This window comes from Pseudophryne corroboree, chromosome 3 (genome assembly GCF_028390025.1).
Source record: "Pseudophryne corroboree isolate aPseCor3 chromosome 3, aPseCor3.hap2, whole genome shotgun sequence".
NCBI classification, from domain to species: Eukaryota; Metazoa; Chordata; class Amphibia; order Anura; family Myobatrachidae; genus Pseudophryne; species Pseudophryne corroboree.
Genome location: NC_086446.1, coordinates 6,070,200 through 6,090,805, shown reverse-complemented (window position 1 = coordinate 6,090,805; position 20,606 = coordinate 6,070,200). Strand labels below are relative to the sequence as shown.

General features: G+C 47.8%; 1 protein-coding gene and 1 pseudogene across 1 annotated transcript in view; both read left to right on the top strand.

Annotated features, from left to right (window-relative positions):
- Window positions 1–539: 539 nt before the first annotated feature.
- Window positions 540–20,606, top strand: part of LOC135056932 (uncharacterized) — a 227,017-nt gene continuing 206,950 nt past the window's right edge. The window contains exons 1-5 of the mRNA XM_063962712.1: window positions 540–587; window positions 6,991–7,128; window positions 8,389–8,637; window positions 12,855–12,933; window positions 13,051–13,148. Coding sequence (XP_063818782.1) covers window positions 7,051–7,128; window positions 8,389–8,637; window positions 12,855–12,933; window positions 13,051–13,148 — 504 coding nt within the window. The 5' untranslated portion in view covers window positions 540–587; window positions 6,991–7,050. The remainder of the gene's footprint in view (window positions 588–6,990; window positions 7,129–8,388; window positions 8,638–12,854; window positions 12,934–13,050; window positions 13,149–20,606) is intronic.
- LOC134896527 (5S ribosomal RNA) lies at window positions 16,805–16,923 on the top strand (annotated as a pseudogene).

The window sequence follows — 20,606 nt, the reverse complement described above, 5'->3', positions numbered from 1 at the left end:
ACAGGGCAGTAACATATAGGGGGTCAGGGTCACAGGACAGTAACACAGGGGCACAGGGCAGTAACACAGGGGGGCACAGGGGCAATGAGCACATGACAGAGACAGAACAGGGGTATCACTACCTGTCAGGGGACATCACCAGCTGTACACAATGTAGCTGGCTGCACAGTGCCACCATAGGCCTCCCAGCATACACACACTATGGGGACACTCACTACCATGGTAACAGGAAGTCTGGTCACTAAGGGGTTACCATGCAGAGCAGTCACCGCGGGGGAGGGGGGGTCCTGCACTCATATACCGCCCCCTATATCACTAATCATCCCCCACACACACAGCTGGAACCCCAGGCCGGAGTCCTCTGCAGGGTACACCTCCGGAGCCGGGACACGCCACTTCCGCTCTGTGCGTTCCACCCTACTTCCGCGTTCCCGCTCACTTCCGGTCCGTGCGGTCCACCTCTCATTCATCCTGTGCGTTCCACTCCACTTCCGCGTATCACCTTACATCTGACCTAGTCTCCGCCCCCTGTGCTCCATAGCAACATCCGGGTCTCTAGGTGGGAAGGAGCAGAAAGGAGTCATCGGGTAATGGTGCTATATATTATTATTATACAGGAGGAGCAGCCTGTGGTGTTATTATTGTTATTTATCGATAGTAGCCTGTTGTGTCCTATTATTATTGTTATAATACGGGGGGAGCGGCCTGTGGTGTCCTGTGATTATTTTAATATAGGGGGAGCAGCCTGTGGTGTCCTGTTATTATTAATATTCAGAAGGAGCAGCCTGTGGAATGCTGTTATTATTATACAGGAGGAGCAGCCTGTGTTGTCCTGTTATTATTATTATACAGTGGGAGCAGCCTGTAGTGTGTTGTTATTATTATTATTATTATTATTATTATTATTATACAGTGGGAGCAGCCTGTGGTGTCCTATTGTTGTTGTTATTATTATTATTATTGTACAGGGGGAGCAGCCTGTGGTGTCCTGTTGTTATTATTATTATACAGGAAGAGCAGCCTGTTGTTTTTGTTGTTGTTTTTGTTATTTTTATACAGGTGGGAGTGGATTTTGGTGTCCTGTTATTATACAGGGGGAGCAGTCTGTGGTGTCCTGTTATTATTGTTATACAGGGAGGGTAATCTGTGGTGTCCTATTATGATTATTATACAGGTGGAGCAGTCTGTGGTGTCCTGTTATTGATTCTTAGACACACTGATCATGATTCTATGGCTGGTGGGAAAGGTGATACTTACTGGTCTCCCAGTGTTACATATTATATGTTACACGTATTATATGTACAGTATTGTATTTTTCTCTATCGTCCTAGTGGATGCTGGGGTTCCTGAAAGGACCATGGGGAATAGCGGCTCCGCAGGAGACAGGGCACAAAAAGTAAAGCTTTTCCAGATCAGGTGGTGTGCACTGGCTCCTCCCCCTATGACCCTCCTCCAGACTCCAGTTAGATTTTTGTGCCCGGCCGGGAAGGGTGCAATTCTAGGTGGCTCTCATAAAGAGCTGCTTAGAGAAAGTTTAGCTTAGGTTTTTTATTTTACAGTGATTCCTGCTGGCAACAGGATCACTGCAACGAGGGACAGAGGGGAGAAGAAGTGAACTCACCTGCGTGCAGGATGGATTGGCTTCTTGGCTACTGGACATCAGCTCCAGAGGGACGATCACAGGTACAGCCTGGATGGTCACCGGAGCCGCGCCGCCGGCCCCCTTGCAGATGCTGAAGTAAGAAGAGGTCCAGAATCGGCGGCTGAAGACTCCTGCAGTCTTCTAAAGGTAGCGCACAGCACTGCAGCTGTGCGCCATTTTCCTCTCAGCACACTTCACACGCAGTCACTGAGGGTGCAGGGCGCTGGGGGGGGGCGCCCTGGGAGGCAAATGAAAACCTATTAAAAGGCTAAAAATACCTCACATATAGCCCCCAGAGGCTATATGGAGATATTTAACCCCTGCCTGGATTCACAAAATAGCGGGAGACGAGCCCGCCGGAAAAGGGGCGGGGCCTATCTCCTCAGCACACGGCGCCATTTCCTCTCACAGCTCCGCTGGTCAGGACGGCTCCCAGGTCTCTCCCCTGCACTGCACTACAGAAACAGGGTAAAACAGAGAGGGGGGGCAAATTTAATGGCAATATTTTGATATATATAAAGCAGCTATAAGGGAGCACTTATTATAAGGCTATCCCTGTCATATATAGCGCTTTTTTGGTGTGTGCTGGCAGACTCTCCCTCTGTCTCCCCAAAGGGCTAGTGGGTCCTGTCTTCGTGTAGAGCATTCCCTGTGTGTCTGCTGTGTGTCGGTACGTGTGTGTCGACATGTATGAGGACGATATTGGTGTGGAGGCGGAGCAATTGCCAAATATGGGGATGTCACCTCCTAGGGGGTCGACACCAGAATGGATGCCTTTATTTGTGGAATTACGGGATAGCGTCAACTCGCTTAAGCAGTCGTTTGACGACATGAGGCGGCCGGACAATCAATTAGTGCCTGTCCAGGCGCCTCAAACACCGTCAGGGGCTGTGAAACGCCCTTTGCCTCAGTCGGTCGACACAGACCCAGACACAGGCACTGATTCCAGTGGTGACGGTGACGAATCAACCGTATTTTCCAGTAGGGCCACACGTTATATGATTTTGGCAATGAAGGAGGCGTTACATTTAGCTGATACTACAGGTACCACTAAACAGGGTATTATGTGGGGTGTGAAAAAACTACCTATAGTTTTTCCTGAATCAGAAGAATTAAATGACGTGTGTGATGAAGCGTGGGTTGCCCCTGAAAAAAGCTGATAATTTCAAAGAAATTATTGGCATTATACCCTTTCCCGCCAGAGGTTAGGGAGCGCTGGGAAACACCTCCTAGGGTGGACAAGGCGCTAACACGCTTATCTAAACAAGTGGCGTTACCCTCTCCTGAGACGGCCGCACTTAAAGATCCATCAGATAGGAGGATGGAAAATATCCAAAAAAGTATATACACACATGCAGGTGTTATACTACGACCAGCTATAGCGACTGCCTGGATGTGCAGTGCTGGGGTAGTTTGGTCAGAGTCCCTGATTGAAAATATTGATACCCTGGACAGGGACAATATTTTACTGTCGTTAGAACAAATAAAGGATGCATTTCTTTATATGCGTGATGCACAGAGGGATATCTGCACACTGGCATCACGGGTAAGTGCTATGTCCATTTCGGCCAGAAGAGCTTTATGGACGCGACAGTGGACAGGCGATGCGGATTCAAAACGGCATATGGAAGTTTTGCCGTATAAAGGGGAGGAGTTATTTGGAGTCGGTCTATCAGATTTGGTGGCCACGGCTACAGCCGGGAAATCCACCTTTCTACCTCAAGTCACTCCCCAACAGAAAAAGGCACCGACTTTTCAACCGCAGCCCTTTCGTTCCTTTAAAAATAAGAGAGCAAAGGGCTATTCATATCTGCCACGAGGCAGAGGTCGAGGGAAGAGACAGCAACAGGCAGCTCCTTCCCAGGAACAGAAGCCCTCCCCGGCTTCTACAAAAGCCTCAGCATGACGCTGGGGCTTCTCAAGCGGACTCGGGGACGGTGGGCGGTCGTCTCAAAAATTACAGCGCGCAGTGGGCTCACTCGCAGGTAGATCCCTGGATCCTGCAGATAATATCTCAGGGGTACAGGTTGGAATTAGAGACAGATCCACCTCGCCGTTTCCTGAAGTCTGCTTTACCAACGTCCCCCTCCGAAAGGGAGACGGTTTTGGAAGCCATTCACAAGCTGTACTCTCAGCAGGTGATAGTCAAGGTACCTCTTCTACAACAAGGGAAGGGGTATTATTCCACTCTATTTGTGGTACCGAAGCCGGATGGCTCGGTAAGGCCTATTCTAAATCTGAAGTCCTTGAACCTGTACATAAAGAAGTTCAAGTTCAAGATGGAGTCACTCAGAGCAGTGATAGCGAACCTGGAAGAAGGGGACTTTATGGTATCCTTGGACATCAAGGATGCGTATCTCCACGTTCCAATTTACCCCTCACACCAGGGGTACCTCAGGTTCGTTGTACAAAACTGTCACTATCAGTTTCAGACGCTGCCGTTTGGTTTGTCCACGGCACCTCGGGTCTTTACAAAGGTAATGGCCGAGATGATGATTCTTCTTCGAAGAAAAGGCGTATTAATTATCCCATACTTGGACGATCTCCTAATAAGGGCAAGGTCCAGAGAACAGCTAGAGATGGGATTAGCACTATCTCAAGAGGTGCTAAAGCAGCACGGATGGATTCTGAATATTCCAAAATCCCAATTAATGCCGACAACTCGTCTGCTGTTCCTAGGGATGATTCTGGACACGGTTCAGAAAAAGGTTTTTCTTCCTGAGGAAAAAGCCAAGGAGTTATCCGACCTGGTCAGGAACCTCCTAAAACCAGGAAAGGTGTCTGTACATCAATGCACAAGAGTCCTGGGAAAAATGGTGGCTTCTTACGAAGCAATTCCATTCGGCAGATTCCATGCAAGAATTTTCCAAAGGGATCTGTTGGACAAATGGTCAGGGTCGCATCTTCAGATGCACCGGCGGATAACCCTGTCTCCAAGGACAAGGGTATCTCTTCTGTGGTGGTTGCAGAGGGCTCATCTATTGGAGGGCCGCAGATTCGGCATACAGGATTGGATCCTGGTGACCACGGACGCCAGCCTGAGAGGCTGGGGAGCAGTCACACAAGGAAGAAACTTCCAGGGAGTGTGGTCGAGCCTGGAAAAGTCTCTTCACATAAACTTTCTGGAACTAAGAGCAATCTACAATGCTCTAAGCCAGGCGGAACCTCTGCTTCAAGGAAGACCGGTGTTGATCCAGTCGGACAACATCACGGCAGTCGCCCATGTAAACAGACAGGGCGGCACAAGAAGCAGGAGTGCAATGGCAGAAGCTGCCAGGATCCTTCGCTGGGCGGAGAATCACGTGATAGCACTGTCAGCAGTGTTCATCCCGGGCGTGGACAACTGGGAAGCAGACTTCCTCAGCAGACACGATCTTCACCCGGGAGAGTGGGGACTTCATCCAGAAGTTTTCCACATGCTAATAAACCGTTGGGAAAGACCAATGGTGGACATGATGGCGTCTCGCCTCAACAAAAAACTGGACAGGTATTGCGCCAGGTCAAGAGATCCGCAGGCAATAGCTGTGGACGCGCTGGTAACACCTTGGGTGTACCAGTCGGTGTATGTGTTTCCTCCTCTGCCTCTCATACCAAAGGTATTGAGAATCATACGGCAAAGCGGAGTAAGAACGATACTAGTGGCTCCGGATTGGCCAAGAAGGTCTTGGTACCCGGAACTTCAAGAGATGGTCACGGACGATCCGTGGCCTCTACCTCTGAGAAGGGACCTGCTTCAACAGGGTCCCTGCCTCTTTCAAGACTTACCGCGGCTGCGTTTGACGGCATGGCGGTTGAACGCCAGATCCTAAAAGGAAAAGGCATTCCAGAAGAAGTCATTCCTACCTTGATTAAGGCAAGAAAGGAAGTCACCGCGAAGCATTATCACCGCATTTGGCGGAAATATGTTGCGTGGTGCGAGGATCGGAGTGCTCCGACGGAGGAATTTCAACTGGGTCGTTTCCTACATTTCCTGCAATCAGGATTGTCTATGGGTCTCAAATTGGGATCTATTAAGGTTCAAATTTCGGCCCTGTCAATATTCTTCCAAAAAGAATTGGCCTCAGTCCCTGAGGTCCAGACTTTTGTCAAAGGAGTACTGCATATACAGCCTCCTGTGGTGCCTCCGGTGGCACCGTGGGATCTAAATGTAGTTTTAGATTTCCTCAAATCCCATTGGTTTGAACCACTAAAAAATGTGGATTTGAAATATCTCACATGGAAAGTGACTATGTTACTGGCCCTGGCTTCCGCCAGGAGAGTATCTGAACTGGCGGCTTTATCTTATAAAAGCCCTTATTTAATTTTCCATTCGGATAGGGCAGAGCTGCGGACGCGTCCGCATTTTCTCCCTAAGGTGGTATCAGCGTTTCACCTGAACCAGCCTATTGTAGTGCCTGCGGCTACAAGCGACTTGGAGGACTCCAAGTTGTTGGACGTTGTCAGAGCTTTAAAAATATACATTTCAAGGACGGCTGGAGTCAGAAAATCTGACTCGCTGTTTATACTGTATGCACCCAACAAGTTGGGTGCGCCTGCTTCTAAGCAGTCGATTGCTCGTTGGATTTGTAACACAATTCAACTTGCACATTCTGTGGCAGGCCTGCCACAGCCTAAATCTGTTAAGGCCCATTCCACAAGGAAGGTGGGCTCATCTTGGGCGGCTGCCCGAGGGGTCTCGGCATTACAACTCTGCCGAGCAGCTACGTGGTCAGGGGAGAACACGTTTGTAAAATTCTACAAATTTGATACCCTGGCAAAAGAGGACCTGGAGTTCTCTCATTCGGTGCTGCAGAGTCATCCGCACTCTCCCGCCCGTTTGGGAGCTTTGGTATAATCCCCATGGTCCTTTCAGGAACCCCAGCATCCACTAGGACGATAGAGAAAATAAGAATTTACTTACCGATAATTCTATTTCTCGGAGTCCGTAGTGGATGCTGGGCGCCCATCCCAAGTGCGGATTATCTGCAATACTTGTACATAGTTATTGTTAACTAATTCGGGTTATTGTTTAGGGAGCCATCTTTCAGAGGCTCCTCTGTTATCATACTGTTAACTGGGTTTAGATCACAAGTTGTACGGTGTGATTGGTGTGGCTGGTATGAGTCTTACCCGGGATTCAAAATCCTCCCTTATTGTGTACGCTCGTCCGGGCACAGTACCTAACTGGAGTCTGGAGGAGGGTCATAGGGGGAGGAGCCAGTGCACACCACCTGATCTGGAAAAGCTTTACTTTTTGTGCCCTGTCTCCTGCGGAGCCGCTATTCCCCATGGTCCTTTCAGGAACCCCAGCATCCACTACGGACTCCGAGAAATAGAATTATCGGTAAGTAAATTCTTATTTTTCCTAGGCATTCAAGCGGTGAAGTAACAGAGGCTTTACCACCACTATTCTCCCTGATTCTTTGAGAATGGACACAGACAGACATCAGAAGATGGAGAGGATAATAAATCTCTCCCTAGAGATCATCTACCTGCTGACTGGGGAGGTGAGGGGATCTCGGAGTATCACAGTGACATCCCTTATATCTATAGTAATAATACAGGGACAGGACTGGGGAGGTGAGGGGATCTGGGAGTGTCACAGTGACGTCACTTAAATCTATAGTAATAATACAGGGACATGACTGGGGAGGTGAGGGGATCTGGGAGTGTCAGTGACATCACTTATATCTATAATAATAATACAGGGACATGACTGGGGAGGTGAGGGGATCTGGGAGTATCACAGTGACATCACTTATATCTATAGTAATAATACAGGGACATGACTGGGGAGGTGATGGGATCTGGGAGTGTCAGTGACATCACTTATATCTATAGTAATAATACAGGGACATGACTGGGGAGGTGAGGGGATCTGGGAGTATCACAGTGACATCACTTATATCTATAGTAATAATACAGGGACATGACTGGGGAGGTGAGGGGATCTGGGAGTGTCACAGTGACATCACGTATATTTATAGTAATAATACAGGGACATGACTTGGGAGGTGAGGGGATCTGAGAGCGTCAAAGTGACATCACTTATATCTAGTATTAATACTAGGACATGACTGAGGAGGTGAGGGGATCTGGGGGCGTCACAGTGATATCACTTATATCTATGGTAATAATACAGGGACATGACTGGGGAGGTGAGGGGATCTGGGAGTTATACCTATATTAATAATACAGGGACATGACTAGGAAGGTGCGGGAATCTGGGAGTGTCATAGTTACATCACTTATAGCTGTAGTAATATTACAGGGACGTGACTGGGGAGGTGAGGGGATCCGGGAGCTTCAAAGTGACATCACTTATATCTATCGTAATAATACAGGGACATGACTGGGGAGGTGAGCGGATCTGAGAGTGTCACAGTGACATCACTTATATCTATAGTAATAATACAGGGACATGACTAGGGAGGTGAGGGGATCCGGGAGCTTCAAAGTGACATCACTTTTATATATAGTAATAATAAAGGGTCATGACTGGGGAAGTGAGGGGATCCGGGAGCTTCAAAGTGACATCACTCATATCTGTAGTAATAATACAGGGACATGACTGGGAAGGTGAGGGGATCTGGAAGTTTCACAGTCACATGACTTATATCTATAGTAATATTACAGGGACATGACTGGGGAAGTGAGGGGATCTGGGAGTGTCATAGTGACATCACTTATGTCTATAGACGTGACTGGGGATGTGAGGGAATCCCGCAGTGTTTGCAGTGATATCTGAAGTCTCCCCTAATACACAGGATTATGCAGTAGTGAAGAAGACAAGTGAGACACCCAGCAGCCATCCCCGTGTGTCAGGAGGACTGAGCAGGACCCATTGCCCCATCCCGGTGTCTCCACATCACTCACTGATACATGAGAGACACAATGACCAGAAGATCCTGGAACTCACCAACAACATCATTCAGCTGCTGACTGGAGATGTGATAGCTGGGAATGGGACATTATACAGTAACACCAGGGAATGTGTCTGGGAGATGACTGGAGAGGTGACTGCTGGGAATGGGACATTATACAGTAACACCGGGGGACGTGTCTGGATGATGACTGGAGAGGTGACTGCCGGGAATGGGGCATTATACAGTAACACCAGGGGACGTGTCTGGGTGATGACTGGAGAGGTGCCTGCTGGGAATGGGGCATTATACAGTAACACCAGGGGATGTGTCTGGGTGATGACTGGAGAGGTGACTGCTGGGAATGGGGCATTATACAGTAACACCAGGGGATGTGTCTGGATGATGACTGAAGAGGTGACTGCTGGCAATGGGACATTATACAGTAACACCAGGGGATGTGTCTGGGTGATGACTGGAGAGGTGACTACTGGGAATGGGGCATTATACAGTAATACCAGGGGATGTGTCTGGGTGATGACTGGAGAGGTGACTGCTGGGAATGGGACATTATACAGTAACACCAGGGGACGTTTCTGGGTGATGACTGGAGGGGTGACTGCTGGGAATGGGGCATTATACAGTAACACTAGGAGATGTGTCTGGGTGATGACTGGAGAGGTGACTGCTGGGAATGGGACATTATACAGTAACACCAGGGAACGTGTCTGGGTGATGACTGGAGGGGTGACTGCTGGGAATGGGGCATTATACAGTAACACCAGGAGATGTGTCTGGGTGATGACTGGAGAGGTGACTGCTGGGAATGGGACATTATACAGTAACACCAGGGGACGTGTCTGGGTGATGACTGGAGAGGTGACTGCTGGGAATGGGACATTATACAGTAACACCGGGAAACGTGTCTGGGTGATGACTGGAGAGGTGACTGCCGGGAAGGGGACATTATACAGTAACACCAGGGGATGTGTCTGGGTGATGACTGGAGGGGTGACTGCTGGGAATGGGGCATTATTCAGTAACACTAGGAGATGTGTCTGGGTGATAACTGGAGAGGGGACTGCTAGGAATGGGACATTATACAGTAACACTGGGGGATGTGTCTTGGTGATGACTGGAGAGGTGACTGCTGGGAATGGGACATTATACAGTAACACTGGGGGATGTGTCTTGGTGATGACTGGAGAGGTGACTGCTGGGAATGGGGCATTATACAGTAACACCAGGGGATGTGTCTGGGTGATGACTGGAGAGGTGACTGCTGGGAATGGGACATTATACAGTAACACCAGGGAACGTGTCTGGGTGATGACTGGAGAGGTGACTGCTGGGAATGGGACATTATACAGTAACACCGGGAAACGTGTCTGGGTGATGACTGGAGAGGTGACTGCTGGGAATGGGGCATTATACAGTAACACCAGGAGATGTGTCTGGGTGATGACTGGAGAGGTGACCGCTGGGAATGGGACATTATACATTAACACCAGGGGACGTGTTTGGGTGATGACTGGAGAGGTGACTGCTGGGAATGGGACATTATGCAGTAACACCAGGGGATGTGTCTGGGTGATGACTGGAGAGGTGACTGCTGGGAATGGGGCATTATACAGTAACACCAGGGGATGTGTCTGGGTGATGACTGGAGAGGTGACTGCTGGGAATGGGACATTATACAGTAACACCGGGGGACGTGTCTGGATGATGACTGGAGAGGTGACTGCTGGGAATGGGACATTATACAGTAACACCAGGGGATGTGTCTGGGTGATGACTGGAGAGGTGACTACTGGGAATGGGGCATTGTACAGTAATACCAGGGGATGTGTCTGGGTGATGACTGGAGAGGTGACTGCTGGGAATGGGACATTATACAGTAACACCAGGGAACGTGTCTGGGTGATGACTGGAGGGGTGACTGCTGGGAATGGGGCATTATACAGTAACACTAGGAGATGTGTCTGGGTGATGACTGGAGAGGTGACTGCTGGGAACGGGGCATTATACAGTAACACTAGGAGATGTGTCTGGGTGATGACTGGAGAGGTGGCTGCTTGGAATGGAACATTATACAGTAACACCAGGGGATGTGTCTGGGTGATGACTGGAGAGGTGACTGCTGGGAATGGGACATTATACAGTAACACCAGGGGATGTGTCTGGGTGATGACTGGAGAGGTGACTGCTGGGAATGGGGCATTATACAGTAACACCAGGGAACGTGTCTGGGTGATGACTGCAGGGTTGACTGCTGGGAATGGGGCATTATACAGTAACTCTAGGAGATGTGTCTGGGTGATGACTGGAGAGATGACCGCTGGGAATGGGACATTATACATTAACACCAGGGGACGTGTCTGGGTGATGACTGGAGAGGTGACTGCTGGGAATGGGACATTATACATTAACACCAGGGGACGTGTCTGGGTGATGACTGGAGAGGTGACTGCTGGGAATGGGACATTATGCAGTAACACCAGGGGATGTGTCTGGGTGATGACTGGAGAGGTGACTGCTGGGAATGGGGCATTATACAGTAACACCAGGGGATGTGTCTTGGTGATGACTGGATAGGTGACTGCTGGGAATGGGACATTATACAGTAACACCAGGGGACGTGTCTGGGTGATGACTGGAGAGGTGACTGCCGGGAATGGGGCATTATACAGTAACACCAGGGGATGTGTCTGGGTGATGACTGGAGAGGTGACTGCTGGGAATGGGACATTATACAGTAACACCAGGGGACGTGTCTGGGTGATGACTGGAGAGGTGACTGCTGGGAATGGGACATTATACAGTAACACCGGGGGGTTGTGTCTGGGTGATAACTGGAGAGGTGACTGCTGGGAATGGGACATTATACAGTAACACCAGGGGACGTGTCTGGGTGATGACTGGATAGGTGACTGCTGGGAATGGGGCATTATACAGTAACACCAGGGAACGTGTCTGGGTGATGACTGCAGGGTTGACTGCTGGGAATGGGGCATTATACAGTAACACCAGGGGAAGTGTCTGGGTGATGACTGGAGAGGTGACTGCTGGGAATGGGGCATTATACAGTAACACCAGGGAACGTGTCTGGGTGATGACTGCAGGGTTGACTGCTGGGAATGGGGCATTATACAGTAACTCTAGGAGATGTGTCTGGGTGATGACTGGAGAGGTGACCGCTGGGAATGGGACATTATACAGTAACACCAGGGGACGTGTCTGGGTGATGACTGGAGAGGTGACTGCTGGGAATGGGACATTATACATTAACACCAGGGGACGTGTCTGGGTGATGACTGGAGAGGTGACTGCTGGGAATGGGACATTATGCAGTAACACCAGGGGATGTGTCTGGGTGATGACTGGAGAGGTGACTGCTGGGAATGGGGCATTATACAGTAACACCAGGGGACGTGTCTGGGTGATGACTGGAGAGGTGACTGCTGGGAATGGGGCATTATACAGTAACACCAGGGGACGTGTCTGGGTGATGACTGGAGAGGTGACTGCTGGGAATGGGGCATTATACAGTAACACCAGGGGATGTGTCTGGGTGATGACTGGAGAGGTGACTGCTGGGAATGGGACATTATACAGTAACACCAGGGGACGTGTCTGGGTGATGACTGGAGAGGTGACTGCTGGGAATAGGACATTATACAGTAACACCAGGGGATGTGTCTGGGTGATGACTGGAGAGGTGACTGCTGGGAATAGGACATTATACAGTAACACCAGGGGATGTGTCTGGGTGATGACTGGAGAGGTGACTGCTGGGAATGGGGCATTATACAGTAACACCAGGGGACGTATCTGGGTGATGACTGGAGAGGTGACTGCTGGGAATGGGGCATTATACAGTAACACCAGGGGATGTGTCTGGTGATAACTGGAGAGGTGACTGCTGGGAATGGGGCATTATACAGTAACACCAGGGGATGTGTCTGGGTGATGACTGGATAGGTGACTGCTGGGAATGGGACATTATACAGTAACACCAGGGGACGTGTCTGGGTGATGACTGGAGAGGTGACTGCCGGGAATGGGGCATTATACAGTAACACCAGGGGATGTGTCTGGGTGATGACTGGAGAGGTGACTGCTGGGAATGGGACATTATACAGTAACACCAGGGGACGTGTCTGGGTGATGACTGGAGAGGTGACTGCTGGGAATGGGACATTATACAGTAACACCGGGGGGTTGTGTCTGGGTGATAACTGGAGAGGTGACTGCTGGGAATGGGACATTATACAGTAACACCAGGGGACGTGTCTGGGTGATGACTGTATCATTGTGTGTGTCAGGTTCCTATAAGGTGTCAGGATGTCACTGTCTATGTCTTCATGCAGGAGGGGGAGTATATAGAGGAACACAGGGGTCTGTACAAGGACGTGATGATGGAGAATCACTGGCCCCTCACATCACTGGGTAAGAGGAGACTGTCATGTATTGTACAGGGGAGAGCAGGTATGGGGCCCCTATATACACACATCATCTGATAATCACATATATACACTGTACTCAGTCACTGTGTGTCTCCTACAGATGGACCCAGTAACAGAGATACCCCAGAGAGTTGTCCCCGTCCTCTGTATTCCCAGGATTGTACAGAGGTGAATCACAGTATCCCACAGCAGGATAAGGTAGGGGGGATTTAGGGTCTCACCAGGGCCGGCAACAGAAATCTAGTGCAGTGATTTCTCTGGGGCCCCCTCAGATTATATGTGTTTGTTGATATATATATATATAAGTGTTCAGAAAATATATATATTTCTCCGGCAGGGTCCACAGGATAACAATGGGATATGATGGAGTGACAGCAGATTGGCACCAAACGATCACAAGTTTTCAGTCATCCCAGGATGCAATGGGCTCGTCCATATAACCCCGCCCACTGACTCAGGCAAATCAGTTTTTTGTTTGATGCGGCAGGAGTCGAACCATGGTCACAGGGCTGCTGTGTTTGGCAGCCCTAAGCTTTATTAATTTACTTTTATAGTCTTACTATGTTTTCTCAGTGATCTTTCCTAACAGCGTCTTACACGCATATTGGAAAGAATCGCTCCAACAACTCTCCGCCGGGTCGCGACAACGCTTACCCACAGTTCAAGAGCTGTCTCGACGGGCGTCTGTGTCGGATGTAACTAGCAGGTCCAGCAGACGTTACCAGGCTGTGGCCGGAGCACGGGAAAAAGGTAAGGCATCGGTTGCACTTAGTAGGGGAATAACGGACACATCCGCACTGTATTGGGAGGAGACTACCAAATAGTAGTTGTCGCACCGCCACCACGGGTGCTCCAGCGCTAGGCCTTGGGGATTATAAGGCACCAAGAGTAGCATGAGGCTGCGATTCCTGGGGTTGATGTCAGCGGTGGGGAGTCAGAAGCTCTCCTGGTCGCCCCTCCCCCAGTTCATGACCAGTTTCCGTCGGTCTCCCGCCATGAACTGTTGCCTCACTTCCATCTCAGACGCTACCACGAGGGGTCTCGGTTGCAGCATAGGCAAGATGACCGGAAAGATGACCGGTGCGTCTGCTTGCACAGTGCGTCTGTGTTCACTAAAAATTCCCTGAGCTGCAGTGTACACTAGTAGCGTCTGGATCCACTCAGCGTTCGCTAACGTATTGATCGATCCTGGAAGTGGGGTGAGTCTCCCTGTATCCCACTCTACTGAGTAAAGGTTATACAGCACTAAATTTCTATCTTTTTTTTGTCATTATGAATAGTTAAGTTTTAGTGCCTATTGCATATGAGTCTGTGTACATTACTGTGGTTTTCTTCGCAATGCGTCTGAATACGTTAAAGATCTGTATAGAACAGAAATTCAGTAATATGTACTCCTACATACTTTGAAATGTGTTGGTAGTTGATAATATGCTCATGTGACTAATATATAACATGTGACTGACTGCTAGTGTGATTGCTGACTTAATATAAATGATTGTCGGTTGATCTTCTGATCCTCAATGCAGGTGCATAGGTAGGGTCACATTGATATCACTTTAGAAAAAGAAAGTGGTTACAGTCACAAATTGTGTAGTACCCTGTGAAAGTGCTGGTTATTTATCATATCTAAGAGCGGCAAAGGTGACGAGGGTACACTTACAGAAACACCAACACTCATATCTTGTTTTGCAAAAACTGTATTATCCTCTATGATCTGGTACAGGATGGTTTATGTGTAAAATGGTTTGCTGTTTAGCATAATACATCCCTGATCTACATCAGGTATAGATAGACCTTGTCCAGTTTAGCTGAAAAGTTAATTCTTACAGCTTCAATACCAGGAATAGGGTGCACTATTAACCCATACATGCAGCTCACTACCTACAGTATATCCCCAACAGCTTCTACAATAAGACAAGCTGATGAACCGAATGTAAACAAATCATCGACTTCACAGGCTACACATGATATTCATCAGACGATGAAAGCTCCATATACTCTACTTCAGCATACGAAGAAACGGGTAAAAGGTATCAGCTAAATAAATAAGCTTAATAAATGAGAGCAGAAAAGGCTAATCTGTCAATAGAGGCAGCAAAGCCTGGGTTAAAAATAAGGCACCTGTGTTTAAACGTCCCAAAAGGGCCTCCACACGAGGGCAGAATTCAGGAAATGGGTTTGTGTTACACCCAATAAAATACAATTCCCAGTAAATGGGATTCTAATATCTTTTTCCAGCTGGGGACTGTTTAAAATAGTCATTGATAGTGCAAAAATGTATATGGCCTCTGTCGTCAAAAGAGAAATGGTTTTAAAAAACATATTGTCTTTGTCTGGGGCAGTCATAAGGCCAGCCATGACTTCACCTTGCAATCTACAGCCACACCACACTGGATAGGCCCAATCTCACTACATCTTGGAAGCTAAGCAGTGTTGGGCCTAGTTAGTTCTTGGAGGGGAGACCACCTTGAAATATCAGGTGCTGTAGGTACATTGGGCTGAGGTACTGGAAGACAGGTTTTCAGCGCCTGCAAGGGAGCAAGAATCCCATATAGCTCATATGGACACTAATCATCTAGGGCATCAGCATTAACAATAGCTGCTCACAGAGCAGTTTGGCTTACATACATGGAAAGCTGATTCAGAATCAAAGAAGGTTCTGGAAACTTTACCTTGCCTGGAAGTTTCTGTTTGGGAAGGAGTTAACAGTTATTCTGGAGTCAGAAACAGACTCCAAGAAGGTCACGTTTCCTTCCACATATATCCCCAAACCTAGGGGTCCGGTTTTGGCCTTGTTGGTCATAAAGTAACGTAACAGCCCCAAGAGTGCCAGTTTCCAAACCAGAAGGGGGCCGATTTCTTCAGTTTGCACAGATCTGGTAGCAGTCTACAAACAGAAGCGGTACCTTTCCCTTCTAGAAGCATCCGAAGGTACTTCTGTTTCAGCCCGTCTAGGGTAGAGGCGTAGACGAGGGATTTGCATGAAGCAGTTCAGAAATTGCTTTTGTCAGGAATAGTCATTACAGTTTCCCTTCCCCATTGGGGTGGGGGGGGGGATGGTGCTCCAACATGGGTCAAAAAAAAAAGGATCCTTCATCCCATTCTCAATCTCAAAAAGAGATAAATTTGGGTACCATGGTTCACATGGAGACATGGCACTCCATAGTTTGGTGTGGAGCCAGTAGATTAAATAGTATTCCTGGATAAGTCAGGAATCTTACCTTCAGGCTCCTATAGCACTGTCCATCAGTGTTATCTAAAGGTTTACCATCCTTCAGCAACATTTCAGTTTTATGCCTTACCCTTTGGGTTAGCCACAGCCCCAGAGTATTTAACAAAATGATTAGGGCAGTTTATCTCCGCTAGCAGGGGATAAGGAAATTGCCATACCTTGACCACCTTTTTATCCTGGCACAAATACAGGAAAAGTTTTCTGTGCCATCTACAACACAAAATAACAGAGGCACGGGTGGTTCATAAATTGGAAAAATCATCTCTGGTTCCGTAACAACGGATGACTCACGGTGGGGCTGTACTGAATTCAAGTCTGCAGAAAATAGTTACCTCGGAACAAGATATCCAAGGTAAAGTTAGTGGAGTTGTAATATAATCAAACAATATTAATTTACGCAGCACTGCGAATGATGGGTTTGATGGTGAATAGAAATGTGGAGTGTGCACAATTCCACTCAAGATCTCTCCAGCATCTGTTTCCATTTACAGCCGCATCACACTGGATATGCCCAATCTCATTTGATGTTAGAAGTTAAGCAGTGTTGGGCCTGGTTAAACTCTCTGATAAGAGACCACCTGTGAATACCAGGTGGTGTAGGTGGGCCAGATGGACAATAACCATCTACAGCCATACCACACTGGATATGCTCAATCTCACCTGATCTTGCAACCTAAGCAGTGTGGGGCCTGGTTAGTACTTGGATGGGAGAACACCTGGGAACACCAGGTGCTGTCCGTATAACACAAACAAGTATGTGGTACTGGCAGAAAAGGTGAGAAAGTCAGTAGTGGACGTCTTTTTAATGGGAATTTCATTTCACTTATGTGTTTTCTCAAATCATCCTGCTACCCAGGACAGTGAGGAAATACCACAAGGAGGCCGGGAGTCTATTAGCTCCGGCTTGGCCCAGAAGGCGTTGGTACACAGATCCGCAGAAAATGTTGAATGCCATTTCTTTTTCTTCTACACCCAGATCTACTAATGCAGGGTCCTTGTTATCGCAGATATCTGGATCGACTGTCTGGAGGGCGTGGCTCTTGAAGTCTATATCCTGAAGTCCAGAGGATTCTCACAGATGCTCAGAGCAAGGGAAACTTCCTTGGCTCGTATTTATCACCAAATATAGCAAGCCTATATTCATTGGTGCAATGAAAGAGGTATGGACCCGAAATATTTCAGAGTTTCCACGGTTCTAGCACTCCTTCAGGCAGAAATGGATAAAGGTTAGGGGTGGCTTCCTTGAGAATGCAAGTGTCAGCATTTGACTGTATGGTTCCGAAAGAAAATTGTCAAATTGAAGGATATGCGCCCTTTTTCCAGGGAATGCTGCGCATTCAACCTCCTTTTGTTCCTACTACAGTGCCTGGGGATTTAAGTCTAGTCCTCAAAGCCCTTAAAGTTGCTCTGTTTGAGCCACTAAAAAAAGTGGATTTTATGGTTGATAGCTTAATTTCTCTTTCTGCTGACTATGGCATCAGCTAGAAGTGTGTCCGATTTAGGAGCACTGTCATGTTAATCTCCTTGTCTGATGTTTTATCCAGATAAAATAGTTCTCAGAACTAGGTCTGGGTATATTCCTAAGGTGGGGTCTAGATTCCACCTTAATGAAGAAAATGTAGTACCGGTTTTTCAGGAATCGGGATTTTCTGCGGGAGATGCGTTGCTGGACGTAGTCCAGGCATTAAGGATCTACATGGATCGTACCAGTGCCATCAGAAAGACAGATTCTCTCTTCATCCTCTAATGATTTCACAAGAGGGGATGACCTGCGCTAAACGGACGCTAGCAAGATGTCTTCGAATTACGATTTCAGAAGCATATTCTCAAGCTGATCTCCCTGTTCCGGCTAATGTCTCTGTTCACTCTACTCGTAAGGTAGGTCCTTCTGCTGAAGCACCATGTTGTGCTGCCCATGAACAGATATGTAAGGCAGCCACATGGTGTTCCAATAACACATTCATTAGACATTATGCCTTGGATACTTTTGCCTCTCATGATGCTGAATTCCGGCGTAAGGTTCTCCTATATAATCAGGAGCGTCCCCACAACTAAAAATTGCTTTGGGAAGTCCCATTGTTATCCTGTGGATAACCTGTGGACACTACAGGAGAAATATACGTTATGGTAAGAACTTAAGTTGATAACAGTACTTCTATGTTCACAGGTTCCACAGGGATCCCACCCTGACGCACCTGATTTGAGGATCTTTATACTCTCTAAACCTCTTCCTTCTTGTACGGAAGGGTGTGCATGTGTGTTCTTCTCGCCTTCTAAGGGTTCTACATAATGCTCCTGCCTAAATGCTTTGGAATCCAACTGATTTGCCTGAACCAGTGGGTGGGGATATATGGACGGGCCCGTTGCATCCTGGGAGGACTGAAAGCTTGTGATCGTTTGGTGCCAATCCGCTGTTGCTCCATCATATCCCATTGTTATCCTGTGGACATAGGAGAAATACCATTATCAACGGTAAGTTCTTACCATAACAGACAGACAGACACACACACACACACACACACACACACACACACATCTATCTATATATATATATATATTTTGTGACAAGGATCACAAACACAGGAACTCAGATGAATACTTTCAGTGTTTATTTTGCACAGCAGGTCACCACATAGCAAGTTACATCCATATGCAGTCGGTATTACAGGCAATAGCACACAGACACTCTCAGCATAGCAGACTCTTGATAGACTCCAGTGGTCCCTAATCTAACCCACACAACCCCGCATATAACTTGGGTAGCTATTCCACCGTCGAGCAAGGTGACTCTGCCCTGGAAACCCTTATATCAGGAGTTCCCAGGTGCTGCTGATCACACACCTGGGATTCTACTACTGCTTCCAAAATCTGGTCTGGAACCTCCACATTACTTTCACATGGAACAAAGCTGTCTCTGCCACACTCCTCCCCCCTTAGCTTCATCCACCCTGGTGAAGCTACACTATTTTCAGGCGAGCTCTCTGCCTCGCCTACCCCTACCTGTGTCATCCACCCAGGTACACAGCCTTCCACTACCTTCCAGAGGTCACCCACCTCGCCTTCTTCCTCCTCCCCTAGCTTCACCATAGGGTTGCTTGGAGGAACAGGACCTACAAACCTCCTGGAAAGGGCATCGGCATTGAGGTGCTGTTTCCCCAGACGATACCTCACCTCAAACTTAAATGGCTGCAAAGCCAAAAACCAATAGGTCACCCGATTATTCACCTCTTTGTTTGTATGCATCCACTGTAAGGGTGCATGGTCTGTGACTAACAACTCTCGTCCCAATAAATAATACCTTAATAACTCAACTGTCCATTTAATGGCCAAGCGCTCCTGCTCTACAGTGGAGTACCTGCGCTCCCTGGGCAATCATTTACGGCTAAGGTAGAGGATGGGCTTCTCCTCTCCATCTACCTCTTGGGATAGGACTGCTCCTAATCCTGTCCCAGAGGCATCCGTTTGTAACACAAATTACTTTTTAAAGTCAGGAGCTTTCAAGACAGGCTCAGTACACAAAGTTCGTCTTAAATCCTGCCAAGCAGTTTCCACTGGTCTAGACCAGGTTATCTTGTCTGGTAATTGTTTTTCAAGACATTCGGTTAGTGGAGCCGCTCTAGCAGCGAAATCTCGAATGAACCTGCAATAATATCCGACCAAACTGAGAAATGTCCTAAGTTGTGATTTACATTTAGGTCTAAACCAGGTGAGGACTGCTTATACGTTACTAGGCTGAGGTTTAACCTGTCCGCTGCCCACAATGTACCCCAAATACTTGGCCTCAATCATACCAGTGGCACATTTCTCGGGGTTGGCGGTAAACCATTGTGCCCGTAGAGATTGTAAAACGGCTTCTACCTTTGGTAGGTGTGACTCCCAGTCAGAGCTGATAATAACAATGTCATCTAAATATGCAGTCACAGCAACTTATTCATAGCTCTCTGGACGGTTGCTGGAGCACCATGTATACCAAATGGGAGCATTTTATATTGGAATAAGCCTTCTGGAGTAGAAAAGGCTGTTTTTGCTTTAGCAGCTTCTGTTAACGGGATCTGCCACTAACCTTTTGTCAAATCAAGTGTAGTGAGATATTGACTATTGGCTACATTTTCTACCAACTCATCCACCCAGGTCATAGGGTAAGAATCAAACGGGGACACTTGATTTAATTTACAGACATCATTGCAAAACCGTAAGGCACCTGAAGGCTTCGGTACTAATACAATTTGATTATTCCACTCACTGGTGGATTCCTCTATATTATATTATTATATTACTATATTATAGTCTATAACCTCGAGGCGTAACATCTCTTCCACCTCCTGCTTTACTGCTGCCCGCTTTGCTTCGGTTATGCGATATGGCCTCTGTTTAATGACCACCCGGGTGGAGTCACAACATCATGTTGGATGATCTGTGTTTTT